Here is a 15845-nt window from a genome sequence, read left to right as displayed (position 1 = left end):
AAAGTCTTGGAATTCATTCCCAACAGTCTCTGATCTTCATTTCGTAGCGTTTCTCTTGGCTGTAGTGCGTCCAGTACATAATGTTTTTATTTGCTTTTTTTTTTTTTTTTTTTTGCCCAATCAGAGTTGAGCCTGTATGTTTTGCTCAGCATCGCTCTTGCTGGCACATCATAATAATTGAAGCTGTTTTGGCAATTTCTTTAACCCACCAGATTTCAAATTCCTCCTCACGGGGCCGGCCCACTGGCAAATGAACAAAATGGCTGAATTATTCTTATTACAATTCATCTTACTGTAATTTGTGTAATTGTAAAATATCATCATTATATTTTATGTATGTAACTGTAACATCTATATAATAATATATATAATATATATATATAATAATAATAACTATATATAATAACTATAATAACTATAATAACTAATAACTATATATATAATATATATAATAATATATATATATATATATATATAATAATAATAACTATATTATTATTATCATTAAAGGGTCATAACACACAATAAAATATGTAAATGTGTGACCAAAATTAAGAAAAGAACCTAGGACGCTCACCTAGAGGTTGTTTAAAATCATACGTTTTTCCAACCTATATTTTCAAAATACTACTACAAAAAAAACAAAAACTTCCCACTTCCTTGTGGTTACACATGAATGAAGATTGCAGGTCCTCTGAGGCCCTCTAGAGGACATAAGGGAAATTACAAAGCCTTCATTTTTACAAGAATGGATGTCAAACTAATTTTTCATTGTTGGCCGTTATGATTTTGTATTAATCGCCTCATCATATTATTACATGAAAATCCTGGATACTTCAAGACCGTATTAAAAAAAAAAAAAAACATTTGTTACAATAATTTTACACCTTAACACATTTTAAAGCCATTTCAACTTAGAACATCTGCTAAACACACTCCAAACATATTGGAACACATAAAAATTGTGAGAATAAAACGTTTGTTACTGTTCTCCCAGCATTCAAAAACACAAGAGATTGGTGGATAGCGAGTTTTGAAATTAGAAGTAAAGGAAACTAGTGAGTTCAACTACTGTGGAATTTATTTTTAAAAAGGTGTTGGTCACAAAACTGCTTGCAAGATTTCAACATTATCAAGAAGTGAAGACAATTTACTTGCGTATCAAATAAAGAAAAAGAAGAAAGGCGCAAGGGAGGAAATGAATGACGGAAAGAAGGAAGAAAAGTAGGTTGAAGCAAAGGAAGGAAGGATGTAAGGATGCAGGTCTGAGGGAAGGAAGGCAGGAAGAAATGAAGAAAGGCAGAAAAGTAGGTTTCAGCAAAAGGAAGAATTGAAGTAAGAGATTGGCAAAATATTGCCATAATATCGTCTGGTAAGTTATAACTATGAGAGTGATTGTTTATTTATTCGTTGTCTTGGATTGTATGGCCACAGGGGGCAAAAGTACTCACACTTTTTCACTTTGTACTTAAGTACAAAGGTTTTTTAAAAAGGACGTTTTACTGACAACTATATACAATACCCGTAGACGTTGTGTATTTAAAACAACTGCATAGTTTTGCCTTAGGGAAGTCGGCTTAGCTTAATGCTAGCAAACACTGCGACCCCATTGGTGGGCTAATGAATAGCATCGGTGTCGTGGCGTTATAACCCTTAAAGCAACAGATATATGAACACAAGTGACGGAGCAACACGTACACAGATCATATCATGATACTCGCGGACATATATTCTTTATCCTCTGCAAAGAAGAACTCATACTACTGCAGTTTATGTAGGAGTTGCGACCATCTCTATGTAGAGTGGACCCCCTCAGATTTGCGTTCCTGCATTCTTTAATGCACTTCTTCACAGATTTTTTGGGGGGAACCTATCCCCCCTTATTTGTGGGAAAACCTGCTTGTTCATTTAATGTTTTTTTGTTTTTTTGAAATATATATATAAATGTCAGTTCGAAGGAGACTCAGTCATTTGCAGATTTTCACTATTTGCGGTCAGGCTCGGGTCCTATCTCTCACGAATACTGGGAGTCCACTGTATATCCGTTTGTCTGCATTATACTGACCTCGGGTGGCCAAGACGCGCACACTAAAAGGCACAATGTCCACGGAAGAGAAACAAAAAAATGTGGCAAAAACTGTTTCATCCTTTACATTCTATTTAATTTTCTCATTACTACATATATATTATAGTGAACAATATTACAGAGTGCTATTTTCATTATGAAAAAAGACATTCCAAATATTTTGTGTTTTTTTTTGGGGGGAGAGGCTGGAACAGATTAACGGCATTTGCCTTCATTTCAATGGGGAAAGATGATTTGGGATACCACTGTATCAAGGAAAGTACAGATACCTGAAAAGCTACTAAATTACAGTAACTAATTACTGCCAAACGCTGAGTATAACCTGGCATAGTTCCCTGGTATGAAGAAGGTGCAAAAGCTTATTTAATCATAGGGCAAGCAGCAGCGGTAGAGGCTGGTGGAAATTGACACAGATACGTGTTGAACGGTCCCGCCAAACACAGTAATCAAGTCGGCAAGCCTTAAAATAACAATTAGCCACCCCAAAAAAAAGACGGCTGATTATAAATTCCGTTCGGGGGAAAAAAAAGATTCCCGACTGTCGACAGGGGAAGATCTCTGGGGGTCCTACGGTTTTGGTGATGGAAGGGAGGGGGTATATTTTTTGCAATCAGCGTTAAATAGAGCCGTTTTGTGGCTGTTTGATTGTCAAGTGGGCCATTACTTGTTGATAAGAGCACTTTCTTCCACTCATGCCGCCCTGATTGGGGCTGAGCGCGCTGCTTCCCGCCAGCGCGCCGTCCCGACGCAATCAGGACCCTTTCTCAGCCCACTGCCATTTTCACTGCTGTGATTTCCACCCATGGTTCCCCCCTCCACAACCCAAAGCCCCCTACTCAGACGAGCACCCCCTCAGCCCCACCACCACCACACTCCTCCCCTTCAGATTCAATGAGTAGCCATTTACAGCAAGGAGAAAAGGTCATGCCAATCTGCTTGTGTCAATTGTAAACTAAACCGAGTCGACCTGATTTCAATAAACTAAACGACATGAAGCAAAGTGCGCGCGTAAGGAACGAAATAAAAATTGCGTCAGAGGTCAAATGTTCTTCGATCCGAGGAAAGTTTCTCACACGCTCATTTGCTTAAGCGATTGCTGTTTTGGTGGGTTTTTACAGAATACAGCCAAGTCAGAATTTAGACTTGCATTGCCACCTTTTTTCGCAACAGGTCGGCCAGAAGACATGCTACGGAATTAACAGCAAGAAGAAGAGACAGAAAAGGTCCCCTACTAAACTTCAGTAGTTGTCGTCGTACCCTCAGAGTGGAGAGACTATATGCCTGTGAGTATTCTTGTATGATCTGTTGTGTGTGTTTCTGCTACGTGGCTTGTAGAAGCCCAGAACCTAATAACGGCGCATGAACGTAATAAATTGGCCCTTTTTTTTTTTTTTTTTTAATGTAATAGGCCCATAACGTAATAACGGGCCAATAACGTAAGAAAAGTCCTGAACCTATAACGTCCACTACGTTTGGAGATAGTTTGAAAGGCGAAGGAGCAGCAGACATAACTAGAGAACATGCTAACCATTAAGTTAAATAGACAAACATGTTGCGAGAGGGAGACTATGTATTTTCACAGTTATATCCAAAAATAAAATTTCATTCAAGAGATATTTGTATATGATTACGTTATGGGCTCAGTGATTGCATTTGCAAAGAATTTGCAATATATACTGTATATCTATCATTCATTTCGTCTAACGAAAGCCTACTAGCTTAATGCTAACACATAATGTGAAATGCCAACAATGAGTTCACAGAAATGAGCACTGATGTTACAGTAATTCAAATTCTCCAAACAACTGCTCCTTTACCACACACGGAGCAGCAACACATACAATCAGAGCGTATACATGCATCTAACATGTACTCAATCATGACCCCGTGTTACATAAATGACTTTAGTACTCAGTAGTGAAATTATTCATCGCAAACAAGCCACCTTCACATGAGGCTCATCAATAGCATTAGCTCGCGCGATATAGCCGGTTAACACTACTAGCTCACTGTTTTCTTTAAAAATGTATATATATGAAAAATGTATGTATCTATGTAAATAAAACACTAAGATGGAATAGTTAGACGCTTTGAAAAGTAAAAAAAAAAAAAAACTTCTTAAAACGAAACGGTATGCCCATGATTACAAGGTTAAGAGAAAAGCCAGCACAAATCCTCTTAATTCCTACTATGCTGGCTTTCTGTATGCAGATATTGATAGGACTGACCTATTGGGGGCTGCACACACCTCTCACCGCACCGTCTCAAATGTGACTGCACAAACAAGTTGCCACTTAGCTGTAGATGAGTCCAATCGTAATCACCTGGCAAGTCTTACGACAGCGAACCAGAGGAATTTTGCTTATCTGGAGGGTAAACTTGACGTGCTGGAAAAAAAAAAACGACTCCGATTTTGGAATCAACATGCCAATTTTACTTTTAATCAGCATAAAAATCTTATTTTTCAAATTGTTCCGCAGTGTTATCAATACGATTGACACTTATTGACACTTTCCTTCCTTCCTTTCGTGGCTGAAGGAGTATTGATATCGTAACACTGTGCAGCGTCCAGACGTGATGTCATGAGGCAGTCGGAGGAGTTTTGTTGACATTGTTTTCGTCTGCTCCATATCCCGCAAAACGCTACACGCGGACGATTGGGATCTGGCCAACATGTGGGTTGTATCCATGTCTTTACGTCTGCTCTTTTGATGATAAAACACTTGATTTTGTCACTTTTTGACCTCTCTATCCGACGGAGGGTTTAGTGGGGGGTGCGCGGGGGGGGGGGGGGGGGGGGGGGTTGCGCAGTTGGAAATGCGTTATCTGATTTTAAAAAAGCATTCATCGGCACCGGCTGGAACAGGACACATCTTCCATGGAGGCACGCTAGCACTGCTAATCTCGAAAGCCCTCCTGAGATGATGCGATGTGGACGCTCATGTGGTGTCATGCCGATGCGGGGGAGGCATAACAGAGACCTCCAGCAAGGCAATAAAGACAGAAAAACAAGTCACAATATGTTATCTTTTAAGGACTTCTAATGTTTCGTAGTATCGGCTATTTGTCTTTAAAGGAGCAGAGGGAATATTCACAAAAGAAATTCGGTACTGCATTTCTCATGAATCTTTTTCTTTTCCTTTCGGTTTGTCCTGGTAGGGGTCGGCACAGGCCATGTTTCACACGGACATTTATCGCAGACGCACGCATTGTTGGCCCAATTATAAACTTTGCCATAAACGACAAAGGACCGTCTGTAAGTGATTTTTTAGGACGCTGTTAGATGTGTAATTTACATATAATACGATAAGTATGAGTGAGTTGAATGGTAGTTAGCGTTTATTTGACCTACAATGGTACCGCTAGCAAGCAAATGCTAATCGAGATTGCTAACCGTTTAGCATTTAACTCTCCCATGTTTCATTCATGAGAATAGAATGCTTGTTAGTAGTAAAAAAAAAAAAAAATTACATTTTTTGTATATATTGTAGGAATACTAATAATAAGTCAATAGGCAATTCAATTCTAAAAAGATTTGATAGTGACAGCGCTAATTTTGTCCAACCAAATTGCTCTGATTTTGAAGTTGTAATGTTGGTGTGGTTTGATTAGAATAATACTATTAATAATACAACCAAAATATGCCTTTTTTACTGTATTGCAGTGGTTCTTTTTAAACTTTTTACACTAAGTAGCTCCTAGAAAAATACTTTGCGCTCCAAGTGCCACAATAATGACCAACATTAAAATACTATAACGTAGTAGGCCTAAGTGTTCATCAAATACCAGAAAGAGGTTCCTAAAAGGTATATTTATTGTGAACATTAAAGCATTTAACCACAGCCATTTTTCGTTTAAAAAAAAAAAAAAAAAAAAAGGAATTTTCACCCAATCCACTACAAGAAAAGATGACATAATGCTGCGCTCTGCATCACTTGGTGGTGCTCTAAAATGACGTAGCGGGAATTACGTATTTTTTATGAACTGGCAGGCCCGTACATGGACGGTGCGATGGTCAACTGAGCCGTACTCTCACACTTACCAAAAATCCACACTGGAAAATAAAAAAAAAACTCTCTCACTCTAAAAAAAAAAACTCTCACATGTACCAAAAAACTCACACTCACCAATTTTCACACCCACTTAAAAACTCACTCACACAAAAGTTCTCAAACTCACCCAAAATACCCTGACAACCACACAACAAAAAATCTCACACACACTCATAAAGAACCTCAAACGTACAAAACAAAAATCACTCACACTCAACCTTTCACTCCCATCAAAAAATACTCGGAAACAAGAAACAAACTCACACTCATGCCACAAAAAAACTCTCATATACACACCGCTTTAGTGGCCTCCCCAAAACATTCATATTGAAAAAAAAACAACAAAAAAACACTCTCACACAAAAAACAACTCGCACGATCACCACAAAACCTCTCACACAACAACAACAAAACAAAAACTCTCACACTTTATTTTTACCTTTCCAGCACCTCTTAATACCGCCCTTATTATTACATATTGTACTTTTTCTCCTTTGCACTCTTCCAAGGAAACCACACAGGCAGATAATTACCGAGTGGGCGGGCGTGGCTGAAGGTGACATACGAAAATCTGAAATCTGAATTGTGATCCTCCCTCGATAAGGATCACTTTTCGGGAGAAGCAGAAGAAGACGAAGAAGAAGCAACAGACATGCGCTGGAAAAGTGAGGGGAAAGTTCATCGCTGCATCCTGCCTGCAGGCTCCGGCGAGGAGGTGAGTGCGTGGCCGGGGATGGAGAGCCTTGGTCGGGGGGTGGGGTGGGGGGGGCGCAGCCTCTGGGGGTCCGGCCTGGCTCAATATTGGGACTAATTGCTCTCTCCAATTAGCCACAGGAAGGACTCCTCCTACCCTTGTCGTTAAAACTCAAGCAGTTAATGAGACCTCTTCACCTTTTTTTTTTTTTTTTTTTTTTTTTTACCTTGACTTTTTTAATCGCTGCTATTAAATAAATCAACGCCCTTTTAGCAGGGAGCTTTTTTTTTTTTTTTTTTTTTTTTTTTTTATATAAAGAAGAAAAGAAAAAGATGTCGGCTCAAGTGCCGTCTGTTTGTCCAAATAATGACTCGTCGGCGTCTCTCTTCAATTTGCAATTGCCGTTGTCATGGCGAGCAAGTGAGCGGCCAGCTGATGATATTTATGGCGAGCGTGCGGACTGCCTCGGGGGGTCATTGAACGCACCGCGAAAGCAGGGAGGACACGCGCGAGGGGAAAACGGGAGATGTGCGCCGCATGTGAGGACTCCAAAGGCAACATTTTGGACACGGCAGCAGACCCTCTGGTAGGGATGAGGACGATTTCTGAACAACAGAAATATACTTTTGTCATTATAAATGCTACTTATATTGCGCGTTTGAATTACATATGCTTTTATTTTTTTGACGATTTTGTGCACGTGAAACTAAAACACGCAGTTGCATGTTGCAAATATGACTCCAAAATGATGTTGCGTGTATGCGTATGTTTTGCAGTGAAGTGGCTTGGATTGGATATCATTTGGAAGATAAATTTGGGAGTCATTTTGCAAGATAATAAGGTATTTTTGTAAAATTCATTTAAAAGTAAAAAAAAAAAAAAAAAAAAAGCTACTTTTTTCCCCCTAATTAAACCTCTGAAGATGTAATTTTCTGCTATGTTCTCAACAGCAGGATTTAGTAGGAAATTCTATGAAAATGCATATTTAAAGCATATAGATGCTTTAAATATGCATTTTTTTTTTCAAACATTCGCTGAAATTTTCGACGTATGTAGTTCACGTTTAATAAACTAGGATTAAAACACGGCAAGTACTTTTCAAAGTGACTCCAAATGACTTTATATATATATATATATATATATATATATATATATATATATATATATATGGACAGGGGTGACTTTAGGAAAGGATGAGGAGGCTTTCAAAACAACATAAACATGCATTTATGTCCACGTTAAATAGTACTTATACAGTACTTTTAAAGCAAATATGCTTATTTTTTCACTGTTTAGTATTCGGAAAACCGAAACAAATACGCTGATTGGCACTTTAAATCACATTTGAATTGTTTTGATTTGCGATCACTTTGAAGCTAAAATGAAGGGTGGTTTTCAAAAACCTGAGATTTTTTTAAAAATAAAGTTAGTTCAAAAGAACAAACGCTTTTCTTCCCATTAGACATCAAATGACGTCTTTGATTTCGACTAAAGTGTTGAAAAGTTCTCAGCAGAATTTCGTAGAAAACTGTACAAAAATGGTTATAAATGTGCTCTTATTTTGCACCAGAGTGCTGTGATTTGTTATCACTGTACACTATTTAACAAATATTTCCCCCAAAAATTCCAAAAAATGACTTTTCTTGGTATAATAATGCAGTATTTTTTGGACACAATGCTTTCGAATTTTGCTTGGGGAGAGAAAAGGACCCCAAAGACAAACTTTTGGACGCATGCGACCGCTCTTGGTGGGATGAGGAGGCTTTAGAAACAACATAAAAATACATTTATATTCATAAATGGCACTTATACACTACTTTAGAGCAAATATGCTTGTTTCTAAACTGTAACGTTCCCGTAAAACCAAAACAAACCCTCACATTGGCATTTTTATTTCGATTTGTTTTGTTTTCTCTTTTTTTTTTTGCTTTTTGTTGTACTAATAACCTCAAAGTGCCATTTCATAATGTTTTGCAGTAAATTTGCTGTGATGTTCCATCGTTTGAAGGTAAAGTAAGGAGTCGTTTTCTTAAAACATTTATAGGTCATATCATTTTGAGGAAAACTCATTTGTTTTTGTTTTTTTCCCCCCACCTTGTTAAATCTCGGAAGAGGTCACTTTCTACTCAGGGTGATGAAAATGTACTTTCAACAACAAAAACAACTCTTTGTAAACAAAAACAAAAAAAAAGAAAAACATCTCTGGAACAATATGAACTCATTTATAAAAAAAAAACTTTATAATGGTATGATTTTAAGTAAAATTCACTTGCCGGTCGGTATTTAGTCAAATGTATACTGAAAAAAAATATTTTGAATTTGCTTAATTCGAATATGTACATTGGTTGCAGATGATTAAAGTGTGTTAAAGAAACATATAATGTTGTTTTATTTTCAAGGAAAAGGGGGGACATTGCCTCAGTTTACCACATTTAAATGATCCGCAACTGAAAATTTGGTAAAAAAAAAAATAATAATAATTCTGTGGATTTAGTTCCCAGTAACCTTATCTGTCATCAATTAACTCATTACTTTCCCATGAGAAAATAACTCTTCTACAAAATATAAAGTCAGTCTTGCCTATTAATAATATTCACTGTTATAACATTTTAAGTCAATTCTACTTTATTTTGTTGTGCTGGGAAATTGCAATCATTAGTTTGTAGTCTTACCACAAATCTAACAAAAATGCAGTTTACAATTTACTGTCTTTATTTAGCCTTAGTCACCGAGTAATACAAAAATAAAACTTGCTACGTGCTATAAAAAACAACAACAAAAAAACGATACCCATCAAAAGAGAACAATCTGGAAAAAGCAATGTATATACAATTATAACCGAAAAGGAGCTTTCTGTGTCACGAAGACTGCTTTAAATGTGCTCGTATTGTATATTTTTGTTTGTTTGTTTTTCTTTTCCACGCACACGAGGTGGAGGTTGCGGATGAAGACATCCGGTCCAGCCTGCAGACGATGTCCTCCGAGCCTCCTCTCGGCACAAGCGTGTGCGCCAGCTGCAATGAAGAAATAGTAGATAAATATTTATTGAAGGTATTTTTTTGGGGTTTAATTATGATCATTATTACTGTGTCATTATTATAGCAGCTTTAGGATTTGTGTGCGTGTGTTAGTTTGTGAGCGTGCGCACAAGTGGGTGTCGGTATGTGTGTGCGAGATATTCATGCAGGCATATATATCTTTTTTTCCATTCACATTTTTATTGCATCTTTAGGCAAATTGTGTTTTGCGTGCACGCAGGTATTCATGCCTCACAGGCCCCAAGAAGAACTAAACAATCATCTTCATTGTGTGTGCGTGCGTGTGTGTGCGCGCGTGTGCCGCAGGTGAGCGACCTGTCCTGGCATGTGCGCTGCCTTTGCTGCAGCGTGTGCCAGGCCGCGCTCGGCGGCCACACCAGCTGCTACATTAAGGACAAGGAGGTCTTCTGCAAGATGGATTACTTCAGGTAGATGTTTGTTTGTTGTTTTTTTATTTTTTTTAACTTATTAGATTATTCGTGGGCTCGTGATCAGTGGCATGTGCGGCATGCGCGGGCGCGTCACTAAACAACTTTCATGAAGAGGACAAGAAAATGATGAACAATGACTAAGCGGAACACACACACGGTACTATTACGGTAAAAGGAAACAATCATTAACATTAGTGGAGATAATAACAGTTGTTGAAATCATGATTTATATGAACATTTAGGGTGAATTTTAGATTGCTAACCCTAACCTTATATATATATATATATATATATGAAGGATTTTAGTGCAGGAAAAAAAATCAATAATTATTATAAAAGTGACATACTTTGTTATGAAAAAAGAACAAGACTGACAGTGATTGTAAAAAGTCTACACACCCGTGTTCGACTGCCAGGTTTTTGTGAGATAAAAAAAAGAAACCAAGACAAGTCATTTGATGTGAAAAGCCAACTAGAACAACTGAACTTTATTTGAAGTTAATCAGAGGCACTTTAAATGGTGGCAAGTGTGCGCTAACTCCCTTTTAACATGACTTTGAATGTGATTGGTTCATTCTGAATGCAGCCACTTCCTCAAATATAGTCGGGTGTGCACATTTGTCCAACCACGTTATCTCAGTTGTTTATTTTCACTTTTGAAATAAAATATATATTTAAAAAAAAAAATCAATTGACTTGGACAGGTCATAGGTCACATTAATAGTGGAAAAAGATGATGAAATGATTCATCTTGGTCTCATTTTTTAAATATTACAAAAACCTGGCATTTGAACAGGGGTGTGCAGACTTTTTATGACAACAATAGGGTAACGTCGTTTGTTTGTTTTTCCAATTAATAATAATAACGATGAAATGACAGCTCCTCAAATGTAAAAGGGGAAACAAATGATATGCATCTAAGCTATTATCCTCAGTTGTTCACGAAACATCACGTTTTTCTCTCGATTATTTTGATCGTCGACTAATGGATTACGATGACGGCGACGGCGGCTACCGTCCGGCGGGCGCGGCGCAGAAGGTTCGGCACGTGGTGCGCGTGCTGCGGGCGCCACGTCCACGCCACCGACTGGGTGCGGCGCGCCAAGGGCAACGTCTACCACCTGGCCTGCTTCGCCTGCTTCTCGTGCAAGCGGCAGCTGTCCACCGGCGAGGAGTTCGCCCTGGTGGACGACAAGGTGCTGTGCAAAGTCCACTACGACTGCGTGCTGGACAAGCTCAAGAGGGCCGCCGACAAAGGTCGAGGAATGTATTTATTGTGCTATTATACTATAATACTGTGACGCCTTACCTTTTATTTTCATGCTTATTACATTTTTAACGACTGAACTGACCTTGAGCCATTAACTTAAAATATGATTCATAATATAACCGCTGTTTTTTTTGTTGTTGTTGTTTTTTTTTTTAAATGAAAAACAGAAGGGCACAATTTTGTTTTTTTATCAGGAATATCCTTGTTGTGATGATTGCAGGCAGCAATGTGAATATGGAGGGCGCGGTGCCCACCGAACAAGAAATTAACCAGCCCAAACCGTCCAAGAGAGCCAGGACCAGCTTCACCGCCGACCAGTTGCAGGTACAAATATTCAATACGCTTTGATTTATTCATCATGAAATTCATTCGTTTTGCAATGTAACACATGCAAGTGACGCAAACATATTGGGGCCGGGGTTGCGAAAGGACAGATATTACGCTGTGAATATTGCAAAGTTTTAGTAAGCATTGTACTGAGAAGCCGTAACACACTGTAGGCTAATATTGATTTCGAAAAATCACAAATTGTGATGCTGATGTTGCACAATTAATTTGACAAGCAGTACACCAAGGTGAGATTGTAAATGAATATTATAAATATATACTACCGATCAAGTATGGAAATTGTGTATATATGTGTGTGTGTGCGTGTAACTTTACATTTTAATAAAGAAGTTATCATGAAATTAATGTAATATAATAATAATCATTGAAATCTTTTCAAACAAATGTTTGTTGTATATATATATATATATATATATATATATATATATATATATATATATATATATGAAATATAGAAGTAAATATTGAATCTGTAAAAATTTGTATTTCTCTATTGAATTGTATATTTGTATGTAATTGTGATATTGCTTTTATACCACACATAATATGATCTCCTCAGAAGGATGATTAAAAACATGTTAAGTTGTTCACACTATATTACTATTTAAATTTACATTTGTATTTGTAACAGTAATGTATGTATATATTTGATCTTTTACATACAGTATATGATTCTATTTTAGTTATATAATTTTACATTTGATGTTTAAAATAAAATATACACAAAAATAGTACAATATAGTAAATATTTTAAAAATGTAGCGTATTCATATTCACAAAGAACAATGTATTTCTATATATTTAGAATGTTTTATGTATAGAATCTAAAAAAACATTGTATATTTTCAAAATAGATCATATATTACTATATATTCTCTTTAGTCGCAGTATATTCTTTTATATTTAACTCTATATTTTGTATCGTCATAATATTCTTTTTATGTCATATATAATATGACCTCCTCACAAGGAGGATTACAAAAATGTTTTGAATATTATAGAGATGGCTAATATTTTATGTATTTACAATTTTCGACTGTATGTATTAAAAAATATCTCTTTTAACACGTGCAGGTGATGCAGGCGCAGTTCGCGCAGGACAACAACCCGGATGCCCAAACGCTGCAGAAACTGGCCGAGCAGACGGGCCTCAGTCGAAGAGTCATACAGGTCAGCGTGTAGTGAACAGAATAAACAAAAAAATAGAAAACAATAACAACAGCCACCATCGTGAACATCTTCCACATTCTTCGCAATGATTATGATCTGGTGTTGGCCTTCGTGTTGCAGGTGTGGTTCCAGAACTGCCGCGCCCGCCACAAGAAGCACGTGAGCCCCAACCACACGTCCGGCGGCCCCCTGACCTCTCTGCAGCCCGCTCGCCTGGCCCCGCCCACCCCCACCCCCGAGGAGCTGCAGTACACGGCCTACGGGGGCCCGGAAGCTTCCATGCTGTCGGCGCTGCACTCCTTCATCGACAGCGAGCACCAAGCCTTTTATGAACTGCTGTACGAGTGACTGGCCGTGCAGATTTTCACTTGAATCAGCACCCCCCCCCCCCCCCTCTCAAAGTGCGACGCCTAGTGGTAGGCCGTTTTAAGTTTTATTGACCTCTGGGGGGCCAGGATAAAATGTATGAAAAACTATGAAAGAATGATTTATCCTTTTTTTTTACATTTTTTTTTATTTTATATCATGATAATTTGTGAAAAACTTTTGATCATTGCAAAGGGTGAAAAATATGATTCATGTAACCTGCCTCATAATGTCTTATTTTATTTTATATTGTGAAGCATCACTGCTTTAAGTTGCTGGATATTAGGGAATTCTACTCCGAATTCAGCCCACCTCAAAAGATGCGTACCAATTGCAAATGCCGTGCATCTGAAGGTCTGCAAATGTAATTTATTGTGTGTATGTCGAGTGTCTTTTATGAAAATAAATGTCTAATTTCACAAACACGGAGGAGAGATGAACGAAAATCCCACTTTATATTTTTTCAAACAATAATTTAGATTTTTTTTTTTTTTTTTTTAAAGAATAAGTAATTTTGTAAGAGGAAATTCACATTTTTCAAGGTAAAAAAGTGGTATTTCTTTATCTAAGATAAAGATCATAAGATAAGATGTGGTACTTTTTTATAGGGGAAAAAAAGTTATTTTATAAGTTTATTGAAGTAAGTTTATTTTATTTTTTCAGGAATTCCTTTCTAAGAAAAAAACATTTTAAAAGAAAAAAAAAAGGTTTGTATTGTAAAAGTATTGTTCTCAAGAAAAAATGTCAAATGTTGGTGATTTTCCTTCCAGATATCATTTCTCAAAGGGAGCCCACCCCTCCAAATGATCAGGGTCCTGGGACAGTTGTCCCCTTTCCCCCCTCAGTTTGACGCCCCTGCACACACACACCTATACACACACGCTCATTCGAACTGCTTGTGTCTACTTGTTGTTCCGCTGTGGTGGACCAAAAGAATCTCATTTCAGCACGTGGGACGACAAGGTGGGAGGCACATAAAAGACGTCAGTTGCACCCATCATTCTTGCTGACACGTTTCATAGATATTGTGTAACGCTGACCTACCGGGTTGAGCTTCTGCATGAACTGTTCCTATCCTTTCTGTTACATCAGCCGTACGAAGCGGGACGGAATGCTTGCGAGCATCTCAGTTTAATACAAGAACAGAATGTATGGCGCAAATTCTGATCAAAGTTGCATCAGTGTAAGAAAATAACAAAATTGTTTCCCCCTAAAATAAAAAATCAAAGAATTTCAGGAAAAATAGTTTCTATTTTTTTAAATCTTTTTTTTTTTTTTTTTTTTCAAGAAAAAGGCCTTTTTTAAAAGAAGAAAGTCAAATATCTTTCAAGATAAAAAGTCGTATTTTAGGAGAGAAATATTTTTAAATAGTCCTAAATAGTTATTTCAAGATTTCTTTTCAAGATAAAAAGTCATATTTTAACATAGAAAAATGTTTGAATATAAAAATGATTTGATTTTTTTTATTACATTTTTCGTGAGTTTTTTTTTTTTTTTTTAAGAAACAAGTTCCAAGATAAAAAAGTAGTATTTTTAAGAAAAACAGTCGTGTTAAAAAATAATAATAAATTAAAACTTTTTTAAAACTTCAAAAGATTTTTTCAGGATTTCTTTCAAGATAAAAAGTAGTATTTTAAAAGAAACAGTAATATTTCTAAAGAAAGTCAGAATATTGTTTTCTCAGAAAAAAGTGTATATAAAAAAAATAACGTACACATTACAAGACAATTTAAAGAAAAAGAGTTTTTCAGGAATTTTGTTTTCCAAGAAGAAAGCATTTTTTTCAAAAATAAGGAGTATTTTAAAAGAAAAAAAAAAAGCTATATTTGAAAGCAAAAGTCCCAATATATATATATTTTTCCCCCCAATACGTAGTATTTTAAACGGAAAAAAGCCCTGTTTTAGTGAAAAAGTCGGTTTTTTTCAGGGAAAAAAAACGTACATGTCGGAAAAACAGGCACTAATTAAAAATAACAAAAACAAAAAAAAACTTTCACAAGGAAATCTCGTGGCAAAAAAAGCATCACAGCTAGACAGATCAAAACAGTGTACAGTATAAAACAGAAGGAAAGTGAACACCCGAGTCTGTTTGAATACAGCAGGGACCTCCTGTGGACAGTCATTGTATTACAATTAAGCGATACTTGGGGGACCTTTTGAACTTTAACTGTCATACAAGTTTAAAATCATGCTAAGTCTTAATTTTAACATTTGTAATGGAAGGTATCTTTGATTTATATTAAAACAGATTTTAACATTCTCAACTGTCATCCAAGTGTAAAATCAAGTGAACCAAAAAGAACTGTCATACAAGTGTAAATAAAAGTTAACGAAAGTGGCGAATTCCATGCTCTAGAGCAGGGGCGTCAAACTCCTTTTTGTCACGGGCC

At 36.8% G+C, this 15845-nt stretch overlaps 1 protein-coding gene across 5 annotated transcripts; it reads left to right on the top strand.

Annotated features, from left to right (window-relative positions):
- The first annotated feature begins 3331 nt into the window (after positions 1-3331).
- LOC133406142 (LIM/homeobox protein Lhx8) lies at positions 3332-13884 on the top strand. 5 transcript variants are annotated; one of them, XM_061683499.1, is made up of 8 exons: positions 3332-3369; positions 6743-6853; positions 9764-9883; positions 10177-10298; positions 11338-11558; positions 11792-11895; positions 12994-13089; positions 13210-13884. In XM_061683499.1, exons 1-8 carry the CDS (start codon positions 3364-3366, stop codon positions 13435-13437), a joined length of 1008 nt encoding a protein of 335 aa, XP_061539483.1. In that variant the 5' UTR covers positions 3332-3363; the 3' UTR covers positions 13438-13884. The 5 variants fall into 5 exon arrangements, with proteins under 5 accessions (XP_061539483.1, XP_061539482.1, XP_061539484.1 ...); XM_061683498.1 differs by lacking the exon at positions 3332-3369 and adding an exon at positions 7254-7673 and having other exon boundaries at positions 6765-6853; XM_061683501.1 differs by lacking the exons at positions 3332-3369; positions 6743-6853 and adding exons at positions 7350-7418; positions 7609-7673.
- Positions 13885-15845: the final 1961 nt, after the last annotated feature.

This window comes from Phycodurus eques, chromosome 8 (genome assembly GCF_024500275.1).
Source record: "Phycodurus eques isolate BA_2022a chromosome 8, UOR_Pequ_1.1, whole genome shotgun sequence".
Lineage (NCBI taxonomy): Eukaryota > Metazoa > Chordata > Actinopteri > Syngnathiformes > Syngnathidae > Phycodurus > Phycodurus eques.
This window is presented reverse-complemented; position numbering and strand designations above follow the sequence as displayed.

Coding starts and splice junctions, on each gene's coding strand:
- LOC133406142 (XM_061683498.1), top strand. CDS start 7,359: ATGTGCGCCGCATGTGAGGACTCCAAAGGCAACATTTTGGACACGGCA. Junction 9,884..10,176: donor TAGATAAATATTTATTGAAG/GTATTTTTTTGG, acceptor CGTGTGCCGCAG/GTGAGCGACCTGTCCTGGCA. Junction 10,299..11,337: donor TGCAAGATGGATTACTTCAG/GTAGATGTTTGT, acceptor GGCGCGGCGCAG/AAGGTTCGGCACGTGGTGCG.